Raw genomic sequence first — 18,236 nt, forward strand, 5'->3', positions numbered from 1 at the left:
CTACAGCTGTCCCATTCCTAAGCCTTGGCTAATGAATGCCCCAGGAGTTATCTAATAGACATTTCATTTGCTGCAGACCCTCTCCATTGCTAACTTTTGGCTGAGGTCTGCAAGTTGTCTAATTCTTGTTACTTTTATCAACTTTCTAGCTACCCATAATTGCTAGAAGCTTTACACATGCATATTTCCTGTTGATAAGCATTCTTTGTTCTTGCCAGACAGACAAATACACACACACCAATTACAGTCTTCCTGATTTACTTTCAAGTGTGTGCCACTTTAGCAGCCAGCCCATCACTACTATAGAAACAGGTTTCAAGCCCATTGTTATCGACATCTACTCAGTAAACCCAATGAATTTAGTAAAATTTCTTGAGGTACTGTTGCTTTTGATTTTATTGATATCACTGGTTTTGTTCCCTAAATTTTATTTTGGAAGGAAAAATGAGAAAAAGAACAACCGCCCAACGTGGGGCTCGAACCCACGACCCTGGGATTAAGAGTCCCATGCTCTACCGACTGAGCTAGCCGGGCGATGTAGTTCCGGCTTCCTATACTGCATATCACTCCATTTTTCTTATTTTTTTCAATGAAGCGCGCACACCTGAAAACCTCCGCAGTGACTCGGCGATCCTTTTGTGAGCGCGCGCCTGATACTTTGTGCGGTTGGCTCCACCTCCTCGGGTCCGTAAGCCTACCGGAAGAAATCATTAGTCAAGGCGCTTGGAGGCGGCGTCCAATGGACGTGCGCGTTGTTGAAGAGCGACTCAGACGGGCGAGTGGGTGACCATCTGAAGGGGCGAAAAAAAAGAGAGAGAGGAAAAGTCCGGGTAGGAGCTAAGAGGGTGGTTTGTTTTGAGGCTTCCTTCGCCATGAGCTCCATCGGTACCGGGGTAAGTGAGCCGGCGAAAGAAGCGGGAAAGGAAGCGTTGACCCTCGTCACCCCGGCGAAGTTGGGGAGGGGGTTCGAAGGTGGGAGAAGAAGGGCGCTGGGGGGGGGGCGAGAAGACGAACTGCTCTGCACATACGGGGTCTGCGAGGGAGCCACGCGCTTTCCATGACGTCATCAGCCGTTGTCTGGAGAATTGGGGCGCTTATGGCGGTGCTGAGTCACAGAAGAAAATCGAAAGCGGAAGGCGAATCTGACGGAGTGGGGGAAGGGAGGCATGGGCCTCCCTGGAATAGAGTGGGCCTCGGCCTGGGAACTTTCCAGAGGGTTTCCTAAAACGCTTCCAAGCCTTGGCATCCCTTGTCTTTCCATTGACAAGGCCATCGAAGTACGGCTTGCCTATTGACGTCCCTCTTCGGTTTCAAAGCTTTCCTGCCAAATTGCTCCCTAATGGACGGTGTGGCCTGAGAATCTTGAAAGTGAAAGCCCCAGTCACCTAGTTACTAAGTGGGGGGAATGTATCCAGTTCACAAGCGACTGTCCTTTTTTTTTATTAATTCGCTTGTCATCTTTCAGAGTGAAAAAATTGGACATTGTTTTTACCTAAGAACTTGAATCTCATTTGCTATTACTGACCAGCCAAGTGGCAGCTTTTGAAGACAGGGTGGGTTGTTGTATTTCCTAGGGTAGGTAGGAGTCCCTAAATGAGGGGGGGAGATTCTGACAGGTGCCAAATTAAAGGAGAGTAAATCTGTTTGCTATTGGTTGAACAAATTTTGATAGCATCATCTATGAGTATGATAACTTCTTTTTCCAGAAAGCACATTAACTGTGTGTGTATGATGCATCATTTTTCTGAACTTGCAAGACACACTAGACAATAAGTAATTTATTCAGAATACAATAGGAATAAGAATAGAATAGTTGGAAGGGACCTTGGAGGTTTTCTAGTCCAACCCCTGCTTAGGCAGGAAACCCTACACCATTTCAGACAAATGGTTATTTAACATCTTAAAAACTTCCAGTGTTGTAGCATTCACAACTTCTGGAGGCAAGTTGTTCCACTGATTAATTGTTCTGTCAGGAAATTTCTCCTCAGTTCTAGGTTGCTTCTCTCCTTTATTAGTTTCCATCCATTGCTTCTTGTCCTGCCCTCAGGTGCTTTGGGAGAATAGCTTGACTTCCTCTTCTTTGTGGCAGCCCTGACATATTAGAACACTGCTATCATGTCTCCCCTAGACCTTCTTTTCATTAAAGAAAAGACATACTTAATTCCAGCAACTGTTCTTTATATATTTATATTTAATTCATCTTGAATTTATAAGATTCATGCTGTACCTCATGAGGATGGACAGTGCATACTAGAAAATGTTTAAGAAATGCTGCCTGTTTTTCTGGAAGTTGTAAACAATCATAAAAAAATAAGCCATTTATAATACCCTTCTCCATATAGCTGTCCAGACATTTTTAAAATTCTCACATACCATTATCAACAAATTATCCAGTTTAATTATGCTTGAAAACATGCTAGGCTAAAATATTGGTCTCATTAGGCAACTTGTTATGTGTGAATACAGTAGGTGTGTGCCAAATGTTAATCCATAGTGTATTTAACAAATTAACCAATTGCAATCATGTTATATGTGATCTGCTCATAATTTGTTTGTTTTGGTTAAGCTTGTTACCTAATTGAAGGGAATTCAAGTTGGCAATTGTGTTATGCTATTTGGCAAATTTGAGGTATTTGCCAAATACCTCAAAACATGGCACATGACAGATGAAAATAGTGCAAATCCTCACAGGCAAGGAGTTACAAAGAAGAGTTGGAATGATACTCTTTTGCCTAGTCCATGACCTCCTTTCCTCATGCAGAACGCGAACTCCAAGTAGACAAATCTTACTATATTCTTATTGGCCAGGCAGATTCCATCTTGGGGAAAAACAGTGATTCATGATAAAAGGTTTATAAATCGTCACCAGCACTTTGAATTAGGCCTGGAAGCCTAAAGGTAACCAGAGCAATAACTTTCCTAATGCTGCCATGTTGTTATGATGGAATTGTTCTGTGAGTAAACTTGCTACCACATATTGAACCAGTTGAAACTTCTAGGTTGTCTCCAAATGCTATCATATGTAGAATACATTACACTAATCAGTGAGATAAAGGTAGTTCTTGATTTACAACTTGTCAAAGTTATGACAGATCTGCCTGGAACTACTTATGACCTGGATTCAAAGTTCCAATGGTCACATAATCAAACTTTGGGAACACAGCAACCGGGCTCCATTTACAACCATTTGTTCCATTTTGTGATCACATGGCCATGTTTGGTTTTGCCAAAATCCAGCATTTACTTCCAGGTTTTTAGCAAAAGTACACCCATAGCAAACCATTGGTATTTCTTAACAACTGTTGTTCAGTTAACAACCCTAGTGGCTACCTTATGATTGTTGCAAAACAGATTGTAAAATCAAGTCGATCATCTGACTAAACGTTTATGACCCTCGTGACATGACTGTGATGGGCAAGTTCCATTATGGTCATAAGTCAAGTTACTATTATCAATTCTTCTTGATCCAGGTAGCTCATAATAGACAAAACAGCCAAAGCTGGACAGAAGTCTTTTACCTGCTACTTAAGCAATAGGCACACATCTAGGAGGATCTTCAGATTGTGAACCAACCTTTTCAGGTAGAGTTCCACTCCATTCAGAATAACTAGTAGGGCAAAAGTCACTGGTTTTTTATTGACAAAAACCAACTTTATCTTAGAGGAATTCAGTCTAAGAGTACTTTGTCCCATTCAGCCCATTGTGCTGATGGAGCCAAATAATTCATTTCATTCTATAAATCATGATACATTTAATAATGATGTAAAATGTGTAAAAAGCAGGCTCAAAGATTTTCCTCAACCTGTATTCCCTATATACTCATCAAAATTTTCAATAGTCATACTGGCTGGAGAGTTTGGGGATCATGGGGGATGTTGGTTGAAAGCTTAATGTGATGGGTCAGTCACTGTCTCCATTAAACAAATTTGCCGAGGCACATGTGACTGGAACTACTTTTTGTGGCCTTCTATGCAATAACCATTAAGTGAATGACAAGCTCGTTAAATGAACCTATTGGAGTGTGAATTGCTTTTACTTGAAATCCACAAAAATATTGCAAATTGCAGTTGTCACCACAAACCTTGCAATGGGTCAGAAATCTGATCCTGACATTCATTTATGTGACCAGAGACGTGATACGAATATTTACAATGGCTGGGGGTGCTTTATGGACTGTGAAACTGGGAACGGGGGCAGATTTGGACTTGTCTGCCTCAAAATACAATATAATATGATTTTGTGAAAATTAATATGAATCTAGTAGTACTCTCAACACCTGCTATTAATTTGGATTTCCATAATCTGTGAAATGATTCTAAGCATAAAAAATTGCAGTTGGAAAAGTTAAAGCAACTGAGTGCTGTGCTTAGTTTACCAGCAGGGGTTGCTGTTCATTTATGTCAACCAGTCATATGTAAATCACTTCAGGCAATTTAGTTTCAGCAAAGCTAATATTTTCATGTTTCCTGATTGGAAGAATGTAAAATATATGGGCACATTTGTTTTTGCTTAGCGTGTTGTTTGAACCAAGGTATGATTATTTGTAAACCATCGTTTATGGCACATAAATTGTAATTCAAAAATAATTAAGGAAACCAGAATTTAGCATGATGGGCAGATCCAGCTATGGACTGATATTTAAAATAATCTGTTTTTATATAGAAGAGTGGATAAAAATACTGTTTATTAATCAACAACAGTTAAGATTCAGTAAGCAAGATGGTGTAAATCTGCCCAAGAATCAGGCAAGTTATTGATACTACATAGTAAAACGTGAAAGATGATTATATATAAATGGCAATATTATACAGGTAGTCCTCAATTTATGACCATAATGGAGACTGCCCATCACAGTCACAAATTATGATGGGTGTTAAGCGAGATGACTACATTATGGTTTTGTGTAACGACCCCCATCCCTGCTCCCCGATATGATTGTTAAGCAGAGCACAGGTTGCTTCAGAGTTGCTCCCTGCCTCAGGTCTCCCAAGGCCTCTGCCACCCCGAGGCATCCCATACTCCACTTGCTGCCCTTAGGTTCCCTGCATGCCTTGGTCCTGGGTCCCCCCACCACTGGGTCCCCCCCTCTCCCCCCTCCCAGTTACTGATTGTGCACATACTTTTAGAAGATCCTCTGGAGCTTGTATGAGGGAAGAAGAGTAGACTGCTTTGTCTCTAGGCCATATGGTTCCAACCTGGAAGTTTGTACCATTTTTGGAATGGGCACAATTCATTGCAGCTACTCCAAAAATGATACTCACTTCCAGGCTGGAGCCATGTGGCCCAGAGAAAAAGCAGACTATGCTTCTTCCCTGTAACACAATCTCTTTTGCTAATATGAGGTATGTTGGTAATTGGAACAATCCTTAAAGTGGCCTTTTTGTCAATAGAATGATCATATTGAATCCTGCGGCTACATGTTTGTTTTCCAAATTTTCTGACAAAAGGCTGTAATAGTTGTAGGTGGTACAGATCTCAGCAATTCTGCCAGGATGGTATCAACACCTGGGCCTTATTGGCAGTTGGCTCATAGTCTACACAACTTCTTCCTGAGGGACGGCTAGTTCTGTTTCTTCTTCCCTTTCTTCATCCTTGGGAGGCTGAGCCTCTTTGCTGCTGGCATGCAGTTGTTTGAATATACTTGCCACTTTGTTGGTCACCCATTCTTTTCTTTTTTTGCTTTATCAAAAGCAAAAAGCAGTAAAATCCTTTTTGACTTGGACAAGTACATTCCTGATGAGCCCATCATGCAATCCTCTTCTAGCTGTTTGCAAACCCTTGCAGCCGCTTAGGAGGTTTAGAGAGGAAGGGGAGCCCGTCAGGAGACCCAGAACAAGGCCCGGAGTTAAGGAATCCTCTCAGCGGTGATCTGCTGTGAGAGCAGGCTGCGCGGCAAAGGCAAAAGCCCGGGAGAAAATCGCGCCAATTTTGCAATCCAAAATGGCGGCTGCGCGCATTTTTCGCGCCTGGAGCGACCCCGGGGGGAGAAATTGGAAGCCTAATGCCTCCCTGGGGTCCCTAACTGCCTACCTGACCCCACTCTGGTCGTTGGGAGATTCCAAACGACCCCCCCGAGGAGCGGCTGCGATCGTGGAAAACGAAGGCCAGCCACGCTGCAGGCAGCCTGCCTCGCGCGTCTCAGTCTTCAATTTAAAGCAACAGGAGGAAGAAAATAACAAACGCTAAGGAATTGTCTATACTCAAAAAAAACAAAAAAGGAGCTACACTATGCTATCTAGAGGGTCCAGTTTGCTGCACAAGGACTGGAGCACCCCAAAAAGCGTCCTGTAGGGCGACTGAGTTTTTTAAAACAGCCTCTGAGGAGAGCAAGGGGTGGAGCTACAAGAAATTCGAACTCAGTCCTTGGGCAGCAAGCTGAAGTTAACCCGTGCTTGGACACTCCAAGCAGCGCCTAGGAGAATTTGTTGTCTTTCCTTAATGCTCTTTGGAAATCTGCATTCGATCTACTTGCTTCTTCCTGTTTGCAGCTTTTTTTTCATTTGGCTATTCCGATAGTTTCATCTGAGACCCACTTGTACTTTTTCTCTCGCTTCTTGTATGGTGTTCCAACAGTTGCTTAAATGATGGTTGATTGAATTTCTTGCTAAAGTTTGTCAGGCGTCTTCTCAGCAATGTTCAGCATTTCAAATTTATTTTTCATCTCAATAGCAAATATGGAAGGGATTTTGATCCCTACTTTTGTCAAACTTCTTTGACAATGTTGCATAATGTGACTTTGATCGTAGCTACCAACAATTCATGATCTGAACTGCAATTGACACCTGGATATGTGTTTGAAAGCAAGGAATGGACCATTGATGACTGCATAGGACATAGTCAATTTGATTATGGTGCAGTTTATTTGGTAAGGTCCAAATGTATAGGTAATGCTTGTGCTGTTTGAATCGGGTATTAATGATTCAAAATTAATTTTCATGGCAAAATTGAACCAAAGAATCACTTGCATCATTTCTCACTCCAAACCTGCCTGTTTCTGCTTGGCTGCCAGTGATGTCTTTTGGAGGCACTGTTTTAGGATATTTTTGATGCTGCATAGAAACCTATACAGGTAGTTCTTAACTTACAACCATTCATTTAATGATCATTCAAGGTTGAATGCTTTTTCAAAGCACTAAAAAAAGTGACTTAACCATTTTCACACTTAATACTGTTGCAGTATCCCCATGATCATGTGATCAAAATTAAGACATTTGGCAACTGGCATTTATTTATGACGGTTGCCGAGTCTGCAAACAAAGTCAATGGGGAAGCCAAATTCACTTAACAATTGTGTTACTCACTTAACAACTGCAGTGATTACTTAATAACTCTGGCAAGAAAGGTCGTAAAATGGGACAAAACTCACTTAACAAATATCTTGCCTTAGCAACAGAAATTTTGGGCTCAGTTGTGGTTGTAAGTCAAGGACTACCTGTATTTCAAGCTCTGTTGCATCGGTCATTGGGGCATAGACTTGGATAACTACAATTTTGAGAAGCTTGTCACAAGATTCAGATATTCATTACTTACAAACGAGACAATCTACAGATATATTTTTGTCATTGTCTGACAGTGAAGGAGAGAGAGAGAAAGTGTAGGTGTCTAAATATTTAAATTTTTGAGTATGAAATAATGGTTTTACCCCTTAAAAATTAGTATTCTAAATATATGACGAGCTATAATTACTAGAAAGTTTAAATGAAACCTAACTTGTAATACTTCGAATGAATTTCTGATTGTTTTGGGGGATAGGAATAAATACAAAGAGAATGCTTATGAACTGTTTTTGCTAATCAGAATAAATGTTCTAGGACTATACCCTAAGGCTGAAGTCTACATTCTTCCTTCTGGAGAGTAAATGCTATTAAGTTTAAATGATTGATTTTTTAGAAAATATGATTAGAGTTGTATTTTTATTCTCATATGGGGCTAATAAAGAATACTGTCTTGTGTGTTTACATTTGTTTAATAAGTACAGAATTCCTTTGCATTTTGGAACCTCTTGTTTTAATAGTGGGAAACCATTAAATATTGTATTTTTATTTATTCATTCATTCATTCCACCCATTTCCCCTATAATTCTGATTCTAGAGGATATTCAGGTATTGATGCAATGAAAGGCCAATGAATACAATTCTATTATTTTTTACTTTTTAAAAAGAAATCTAATTTGTTTTCTTACAGTATGATCTGTCAGCCTCTACATTTTCTCCAGATGGCAGAGTATTTCAAGTAGAGTATGCTATGAAAGCTGTCGAAAACAGCAGGTAAGATTTGAATTTTTATACTCTGCAATAATGTAGTCAGTACATTTTGTAGTTTCCACTAGTCCAAATAACTTAAATACTGTTTGTAGTATTTTTATTTGAACCTTAGAAACAAAATATAAAAAATGAAATTATGTTGCAGCTAATTCACTGTTCAGAGACTTCAGTTAATACATCTAATTATTTCAAGAAAGTAACCTTGAAATATCAACCATAAAGCCTAATAGAGAGAGAACGCCTATTGAGTTGGCTTGCTTGAGAAGACTGATGGACCCTGTTGGAGTCCTGGAGGAGCTTGGGATTTTCTCCAGGGACCTGTCATGCACTTCACTAGGCTTTCACTGCAGTCTGGAATAGGCATGTGACAAAGACTACCCGATTGCAGTCAGTTTTTCATTCAGTTTGCATCTCAACAAGCGACACTGAGAAGTGAGCAATATTAAAATAAAAATAAAATGGTACTGTAATAGAACATTAAGAGTTGTTGTAGGTGGGCTATTGGTTTTACTATTGCATTTTTTTCAAACTGAAATGGAAGGCACAGGGACGCTCCCAAGTTTCACCTATATTTTTTAAAAATACTGCATGCTTATAAATTTGATTTTTCATATGTATCTGCCTTTTATATAGCACATCTTTATAGGGTTAATCACGTACTGTACCTATTCAAAATTTGATTTGTCCAGGAGAATTGCTGAGAACCATTGCTTATTACCTAACCTGTAGCTGTGCATATTTTAAAACTAAAATGTTTTATTCAATAATTTATTTTTTAATCAAGACTGTTTTGCTTAAATAGTTATTAAATCAACTCACTATTTTAGATTTGGCTTTTAAAATTAAATAAATTCCTTTAAGGTGTTTTCTTTTTATTAGGTTACTCAAGTATCCCCAGACTTCACAGAATTAAAGAGTTTGAAGAGGCAATTTTGGCCATGCAGCCTAGCCTCTAATCTGTGTAGCAATACAAATCATATCAAACTAAATGCAATGAAGTATATTATATTTGACCAATTATTATGCTTTATTTTCTCTTCAGTACAGCAATTGGGATACGATGTAAAGATGGTGTTGTCTTTGGAGTAGAAAAATTAGTTCTATCCAAACTGTACGAGGAAGGATCCAATAAACGTTTGTTTAATGTTGACCGACATGTAGGAATGGTGAGTTGGTATTTACTTATTATTTAGCATGTGGCTAAGTGCCAGCACCTAATTGATCTTGGCTCATATTAAAAAACTGGTCAGAGTGATTAGGAACTTTATTAGAGACTACTTCCGTACTAATGCCAAGAAAACAACATAGATATGTCCATGTAAGCACAAAAATATCAAGCTTGATTCATGAGAGACTTAACTCAAGTTTTAATAGAAATAATCCTATAATTAAACTGTGTCTTGGATAAACAACATGTAACTTTCAACTTGTAACCAGGAAGCAGTTGGGACTTCATCTTGTAGAGGCAGAAGTTCTGGTTTATCCAGTTCTCAAAACGTGCCTGGCAATCACATTCCTGATATAAAGGATACTGTCAGAATGAGGTGTAGAGATTGGCATGTTGAGTTTCAAATTCCTGTCTGCTTAGGTTGTGAAATGTGCTTCTATATTTCAGGCAGTGGCAGGACTCCTCGCTGATGCCCGATCTTTGGCTGACATAGCAAGAGAAGAAGCTTCTAACTTTAGATCCAACTACGGTTATAATATTCCATTAAAAGTAGGTTATGGTTTTATTAGAACTACTTTTTATCACAGCTAAGACACACCTAAACCATATTAAATTGTTGAACTTATTTTAGAAACTTTTTGTTTCCCATACTTTATTATGATTTATCGAATCAGGATAGCATCTGACTATAGTAACTCTAATCTACAGCTAGATTGATAATCCATAGCTTGAAGTTACCTTGTTTTGAAATTAATTACAGCTAATTAAATTATAGTTTGTTATTCTAGATAGCATAAAAAGTTGAACAAGGGAAAATAAAACATTCTGAACCTACCCATCTACATGACACAGAGAGGGTAGGGCTGAGTGGGTGACCTTGGGACTCATCATTTTTCTTTCTGAAATATAGCTTGAATTTACTTCAGTTTATTTTAAATGGAAATACTACTTTCGATGCTCTAAAATTATTTTCCTTTCTCCCTATAGCATCTTGCAGATAGAGTGGCTATGTATGTACATGCCTATACTCTATATAGTGCTGTAAGACCTTTTGGCTGCAGGTATCAGTTTTTCTTATATTCGGTATACCATGGTATTGAAATTCTGTAGATCTTATACTTGATTATTACAGACTTGAGATAATTTTCAAAGCTGGGAACACACTGCAAATAACATTGTTTTGGTTTGTTTTTGCACTGCTGGCAATTGCTTGGATTAGGTTCTGCAGTTTTCTTGGCGAGTTTTTTTTTTTTTTTTTAGAAAAGGTTTGCCATTACCTCCTTCCTAGGACTGAGAGATAGTGACTGATCCAAAGTCATCCAACTGGCTTTGTGGCTAAACTGAGTCTACAACTCAGTTTCCTGATTTCTACCTTGATGCCTTGAATCTATAGGCTCACCATATATTTTCTAAATAACTATAGCAGTAACAAATATAATTATAGATTCTTGGGCAATCAGATTAAGTAGAAAGAAAAGCTACACACCATCCAAAATAGCAACGGGGACACAGGGCAATAAACTGATACCTTTTAGTGAATTTATTAGTACATATTTATATTAGTAAATAGTACATTCCCAGTTCACCCAGATAGATTTTTATTGAGAGAAATTATGGATTCCTATTTCAGTGATTTTTTTCTGTCTGCAAAAAGATACTCAAAATGGTAATTGTTAAAAAAATATCAAACCTTCAGGAATGTTTTACTAAGTACTCAGTGATAAGGTTTACACATATTTTGTGACACAAAATTTGCTCAAATAAGGTTTATTCAATAAACCACAATTTACTTGATTTGCAAATTCTAGATAATAGCAATAATATATTTCACACGCGAACCTTGTTGAGGAAGTGCAGAATCATTTCCAAATGCTCTGTTCTGTCTAGATAATTATGGTTTGCCTTTTCCAGGGATGTTTCTTGGTTCTCAACATCATCATTTTAGCCATTGTCTATCCTTCAGGATGAAGGCCTCTTTCAGGTGCTTTCAACCAATATGTTCTCAACATACTCCTTATTTATTGACAGAACTTACATGTCTGCCTATTTCATACAACTATCACAGGTGGCTCACAACAATCAATTAAAAACAGATAGATACAACACTACCTTTCTCCCTAGCCAAGATGTTAATTAGTTCATATTCATGTTCTGTTAAAAAAAGGGCATATTAAAAACAGGAAAACCTAGGAATGAATGTAGATTATTGTTTTAAGAAGTAATGTACCAAATTATACATATGGTCCTTGTATTATCCCTCCACTATCCAGTTCAGTAGCATGACTAAATTATCTTTTTAATTTGGAAGGATAATATAAGTGATTGGTTTATTGTTATGAATATCTTACTCTTAGATACAGTCTTAGGAAACTACAACTTTTATTCTATGCCAAGAGATACTGTTCTGCTTCATCCCAGGCTATAGTTTATACTAGTGAAACAACTATGAATGATGCAGACTTTGCTTTTCTATAATTTATTGAAGATTGTGCTACACTTCTCCCTAATAGTTTCTAATAAGAAATCTTGATTTTCCAGCTTCATGTTAGGTTCCTATGATGATGATGAGGGTGCTCAGCTTTACATGATAGACCCATCAGGCGTTTCATATGTAAGTATTTTGAACTACGTCTGTTTAAATGAAAACCAAGAATATCCATGAGCTTAGGGAAGATAGAAGTAATTAGAACATAGCAGAAAAGCGTATTAATGGAGGTGAGTGTGAATCAGAGGTGGGTTGCTCTTGGTTCAGCCCGGATTGGGCGAACCGATAGTAGCTGTGGCGAGAGGCTCCGCCCACCCACCCAGACGGTTCTGCGCAGAAGCGTTGCCCATGCATGCGAGGGCCCCCAAACTGGGAGTAAAAAAATTGGCAACCCACCATTGGTGTGAATATCTAAATCTATTTAACAGTAAACAAAATTTTGAGAAGTATGTAATAACTGTAAGATATCTTAAAATCATAAGCTGGTAATTGAAATGCTGATAGCTTTTATTCCAACTGTGTTCATGGTAAAATTAAGGTTTGCTTACATAGGCGCTCTACTCTACAGCAGAAGTGCAAAGTTATCTATCCAGATGAAGATTAAAACCCATTGGCCAGTAGTAACCTTAATTCTGAATATAAAATACATTGATTAATCCACAAGTCCTACTTACTGCTTTTACTTTATAATAAACTGGCAGAAATGATATTTGTTTTTTGCTCAGTGTGTTAGACGTTAATTTACAACTGGGAAAGGCAGCAAAAAAATCTGCTGATTCAATTCTCCCTCCATCTCTTGCCTCAAATGTTTGTGTTCAATAGTGGTGATGCTACTACTGTTGCATCACTATCATCCTCTGAATTGTTATACTGTTAAAGCAGCTTCTAAATAAAGATCAACAAACTGATAGATGTTTATTAGATGACATCAATTTGGAGATGGTATAAAACATGGTCTGTTTTGAGAAATCTGATAATTATATATGTGTGCGTTTATGAAATATATAATTGTGTCCACCATTTTTAAACAATGATCTGTAAATGTGTTTTGTTTCAGTGATTGCTGTATTTTTCAGTGTATAAGACGCACTTTCCCCCTCAAAAAATGTGGGTGGAAATGTCTCTGTGTCTTATATCAGGAATGTTGCAGAAGCCTCGCCCACCCTTCTGTCACCACCCTTCGGCCTTTGCCTCCCAGCAATTTGCCTCTGTGCAGCAAACTGATCAGCTTCAGCACAGCCTGATTTAGCAAGAACAGCTGATTGGTGGCAGAGGTGGTATTCAGCCAGTTCTGACAGGTTCTGGAGAACTGGTGGCGGAAATTTTGAGAGTGGGAAGGGAATGGGGATTTTGCAGTATCCTTCCCCTGCCACACCCACAAAGCCACGCCTACAGAACCGGTAGTAAAATTTTTTGAATCCCACCACTGATTGGTGGTTGGATCTGCCTCCTAGAATACCATCTATCAGCTGTTCCAGGCTGTAGGGGTCACCACTGCCCATTGCCGCTGCCGTCTATCACCATCTCTGCGCAAACCATTTTTGGCCTCCACAAGCTCCATATTTGGCCCATTCCAGGTGGCGGGGATCACCGCCGCCTAGCCCTGCTGCCCGGAAGAGCTGATAGCTCGTATTTCAGGAGGCAGATCTAACCGCCAATAAGCAGCTCGTGCTAAATCAGGCTGTGGTGAGTTAACCAGGCTGTTTGCTGCAAGGAAGCAAATTGCTGGGAAGCAGAGACAAAAAAAAATTCTTGTTTTCCTCCCCAAAATCTAGCTGCGCCTTATAGTCCAGAGTGTCTTATAACCCAAGAAATACAGTATTTTTCTTGAATGTCATCCTTTTTTTGCTTTTTGCAGGGTTACTGGGGATGTGCCATTGGTAAAGCAAGACAGGCTGCAAAGACAGAGATTGAAAAACTTCAGGTAAGACTATATTGTGGCATATTACATACTAAAAGCAGTTCTTGTTCTTCTGTACAAATGTGATACTAACTGGAAATCTATATGGAAGTGCTTCTGGTTTTCCAGAGTTCTTCAGTCCTTTTGACAAGGTAAAAGCAATTAAATCATTGACTTGCAATGACATAGCTACTCTATCTGTACTAACTAGACTTCATCTAAGTATTGCTATCCTTGTAATATGTATATATAAATCATTGAATGAATCTACCTTTGCATCCTTTGTTTTATTTCAATCTTACGGGAGAAAAATCTCACTAAAAAGTTGTCCTTAATCATTGCACAATTAAACTAAACAAGTAAATATAAAGGTGTGCAATGGGATCATGCCACTTCCCATTTAATACACATGAAACAGAAAACTGATGGCAGAAAAGACCTAGTGGTCCATCAAGTCTGCTCTTTAAAGTTTTGGTTTTTTTATTATTTTTCGTTTTTTATCCCAAACATGTCTAAATTCAGTTACAGATGATTAAGCTACTACCTCCAATGGAACTTGGTGTCAAGCTTCTACTTTCTGTGAAATAATACTTTCTAACATTATTTCTCTCCTGTTGGTTAGAGGTTATGCCGAGGTGTGTTTTGGGCTTAAAGCAGCAATTGGGAATATTGGGATTATTGTTGCTAAACAGTGTGGTCATACGTATGACTGTATCACTTAACAATGGCAATCCTGGTCCTATTTGCAGTTATAACCCAAGGATTACCTGTAATAGGCTAGATGAGCTATATCCTCCCGATATTTGCTTCCAGATCTTTTTCTGGAGCTTCCCAGTTTGGTTCTCCAATCCCATCCAGACATGGTAGAATTATATTTTACATGTGTATGTATCAAAACTTACATTTTTAAAATATGTCCTATCTCAGGAAGTTGATACTTCCCCAGAAATGGTTGAACAATAATAAATAAATAAATCACAGCTTTAGTAACACATCATTTATTTGATTCTATTTTAATGGAATTAGTACAAGATGGAATATAACCTTCATGAGCACTATTTAATAGAATAGAATAGAATTCTTTATTGGCCAAGTGTGATTTGACATACAAGGATTAGACATACAAGGAATTTGTCTCCAGCACATAAACTCTCAAGTGTACATTGAAAAAAATACATTCATCAAGAATCATAAAGTACAACACTTAGTGATAGTCATAGGTTATTAATAAGCAATCAAATCATACTAGGAAAAAAATAAAACAATATAAAACATAAAGATACAAATAACATGGTTATAGTCATAAGTGGGAGGAGCTAGGTAATAGGAAAGATGAGAATAATAATAATAATAGCCTTAGTAAATTATTTGACAATGTTGTGGGGATTAGTTTAGCAGAGTGATGGTATTTGGGGAAAAACTGTCCTTGTGTCTAGTTCTTCTCATATGTAGTACCCTATATAGCTGTGATGGCGAACCTATAGCACGTGTGCCACAGATGGCAGACAGAGCCATTTGTCGGGGCACACGAGGCATTGCCCTGTCAGTTGGCCAGCATGCATGCATGCGTTGGCCAGCTAACTTCAGCCTTCTTTTGAGGCTGTTTTTCGCCCTCTGGAGGCTGAAGCCTCCGGAGTGCAAAAAACTGGCTCTACGTGCAAACCAGAAGTTCGAGAACATACTTCCGGTTTGTCCATAGGTCTGGTTTTTTGCCCTCTGGAGCCTTTAGGGAAGGCCCCTAAAGACTGAAAAACGGACCTACAGACAAACCAGAAGTCACAATACCCGAACTTCCGGGTTCTCCGTAGATCTGTTTTGAGCCTTCAGGAAACTTCTCTGAAGGCTCTGTAATGAAAAAACCAGCCCTACGAGCAAAGAGGAAGTGACTTTCGGTTTGTCCATAGGTCAGTTTTTCACCCTCTGGAGCCTTCAGGGAAGCTCCAGGGGAGGGGGCTGTTTTCACCCTCCCCAGGCTCCTAGAAAGCCTTTGGAGCTTGGGGAGGGCGAAGAAACCGTGCCAAAAGTAGGGTTGTGTTTGCTGGTTGCACATGCATGCGCAGGGGAGGACATCACATCGCATGGTTGTGGCACACCCATTCATGACAGCCCGGCACTCCCCCGTTTTTGACACGGGAGCCAAAAAAGGTTTGCCATCACTGCTATATAGCTTGGTTTTGAGGGTAGAAGTTGAAACAATGTAATTCTTATACTAAAAAGCTATGCCTTAATTATATACATATATACTCACACACGTATGCATATATTTTGAGGCTCTTTATAATTGATGGTCTTGAAATCCACTGTTTTTCAGTAGTGCTTAACAATTAGTAAAATGCTAATAATACATCCACAGATGAAAGAAATGACATGCCGTGATGCTGTTAAAGAAGTTGCAAAAATGTAAGTTTTTTTTTTAAGTGACTCTTCCATGCCAGTTTTTAGGCTTAAAAATAATTACAAGTAGCCTTTGACTTATGTAATGGAGTCTGACCTCATGGCTGTAAATCATGATGTTTGTTAAAAGAGTCAATCGTGTGAGACTTGATTTTACAACTTTTTTGAGGCAGTTAAGTGAATGCCATTGACATTAAGCAAACCAATGATGCACTAAGGGTGTGCTTTTTCTGAAAAGTAAATGCTAGGTTTTGGCAGAACTGTCGTAAAATGCAATTACATTACCATAGGACACTGCAAATGTCTGTAAATGTGGCCTGCAGTCAAGCAACCAAAGTTTAGTCATATGACTGTGAGGGTGGGAAGACTTTCACAACTTGGAATCCAGTCATAACTAGCCCCCAATAGGTCCATCGTACTTTTGAACAGTTGTAATTACCTGTACTTTTATCTTGATCTGATTCCCAAAGGAAGTGCTTGCATGAGAATATTTTGTTTTTCTGACAATGTGGCAGGAGATCCTACTATTTAAATAAATTAGACACACTGTTTAAATGATATCAGATGCTCTTAGACATCAAATTGGAATGGGCCAAAATATCCATCTCCACAGCTTTTTATTCTTGGTTTATATGAAAAAAATATGGATTTTTACACTATTTAAAATCAGAGAATACGCTGCATATAAATATGGGTAAAACATTTTAATACATATTCTACTTGAAGTAACAATTAAATTCTCATTTTCCCCCCTTCTAGAATCTACATAGTCCACGATGAAGTAAAAGATAAAGCCTTTGAACTTGAACTAAGTTGGGTTGGAGAAAGTAATTATCACATTTTTTTAAAAAATATTTTCTTAAATAATGGGAAGTAAAGTCTTGCTCTAAACTTAGATATTTAATATTAAACTTTATGATGATCATTGTTTAACACAATGTTTAAAGAAAATAGTGCTGAATTGAATTTTATTCTCCAATTATAAACTATGTTCTTTTTAAATTCACAGTAACAAAAGGAAAACATGAAATTGTGCCCAAAGATGTTAAAGAAGAAGCAGAGAAATATGCTAAGGTAACTTTGGAGCAAATGAAAATGGTTCTTAAATTCATACAATTCCAGATATTTTCCCATGATTGTCAAGATATTTTCAAATAGTTCAGGAATCAAAATTAATTATGCAGTTAATGAGGAAAAGATTTAAATAAATACTGGTCAGATCCCAAGACTCAGTAATTTATAGCAATCGTAAAACAGAATCTCCACCTTAAATAAATATTAAGTAACACCAGAATAGAATGTGCCTATGTTCAAACAATGTCAATCTAGCAACTTTATGAAACACAATAAAGATAATGTTAGGGATATTTCCTGGAAAAGATATACCCTAAAATTAGTCCTATTACTGGGAAGATATTTTTATTAAATCTTATTTCAATCTTATTATTTCTGATGTAGACAATGTATAAAAACACCAGAAAAAATATAAAGTGAAAGGCTGCTCTTGAATTTGTATCTAGTTTAATCCAATAAATCCACATCAAATAAGTAATTTGCATTTTACTATCTGAAAATCTGAATGCTGATTTTTATGTTGCTTATTAGTTTTTTTAAAAAATAAGGTAAATAATTAAGCTCTGATTTTATTTTCTTAACAGGAATCTTTGAAAGAAGAGGATGAATCAGATGATGAAAACATGTAACATTTTTACTTGAATTCATTTTGTAATCTGTATTACAGGCCTGCTTATATATTTGCCATTATGTATGTGCTAGACAATATTTTAATGATCAATTTGCACTAAACCATTTTCCAATTACTGTTTAGAGTTCTTTTTGAGTGACTGGTCCATGAATTCATTAAAGGAAAAGTAGAAGAGATGAGATATGATAGATTTGAATAGTCCTTTACAGACAAGTTTTTATTCCTACACATATGTTTTAAAGCATTACAAATTGTGTTTACATGATAGCAAATTTAACCCAGTGAATACAACATATTTGACATTTGATTAGAATCCATGG

At 37.9% G+C, this 18,236-nt stretch overlaps 1 protein-coding gene across 1 annotated transcript; it reads left to right on the forward strand.

The window, feature by feature from the left end:
* Positions 1-706: 706 nt before the first annotated feature.
* PSMA3 (proteasome 20S subunit alpha 3) lies at positions 707-18,032 on the forward strand. Its single transcript, XM_081946413.1, has 11 exons — positions 707-893; positions 8,185-8,267; positions 9,307-9,430; positions 9,880-9,981; positions 10,420-10,493; positions 11,971-12,043; positions 13,776-13,841; positions 16,171-16,217; positions 16,971-17,038; positions 17,221-17,285; positions 17,870-18,032. Exons 1-11 carry the CDS (start codon positions 873-875, stop codon positions 17,912-17,914), a joined length of 768 nt encoding a protein of 255 aa, XP_081802539.1. The 5' UTR covers positions 707-872; the 3' UTR covers positions 17,915-18,032.
* Positions 18,033-18,236: the final 204 nt, after the last annotated feature.

This window comes from Natrix helvetica (assembly GCF_964273705.1).
Source record: "Natrix helvetica genome assembly, chromosome: 1".
In the NCBI taxonomy this organism is placed as follows: Eukaryota; Metazoa; Chordata; class Lepidosauria; order Squamata; family Natricidae; genus Natrix; species Natrix helvetica.

Excerpts from the sequence above, each read along its gene's own strand:
- PSMA3 (XM_081946413.1), top strand. The coding sequence starts at position 873 with ATGAGCTCCATCGGTACCGGG. Across the intron at positions 8,268-9,306 it reads AAAGCTGTCGAAAACAGCAG|TACAGCAATTGGGATACGAT; the intron begins GTAAGATTTGAA and ends TTTTCTCTTCAG. Across the intron at positions 12,044-13,775 it reads ACCCATCAGGCGTTTCATAT|GGTTACTGGGGATGTGCCAT; the intron begins GTAAGTATTTTG and ends TGCTTTTTGCAG.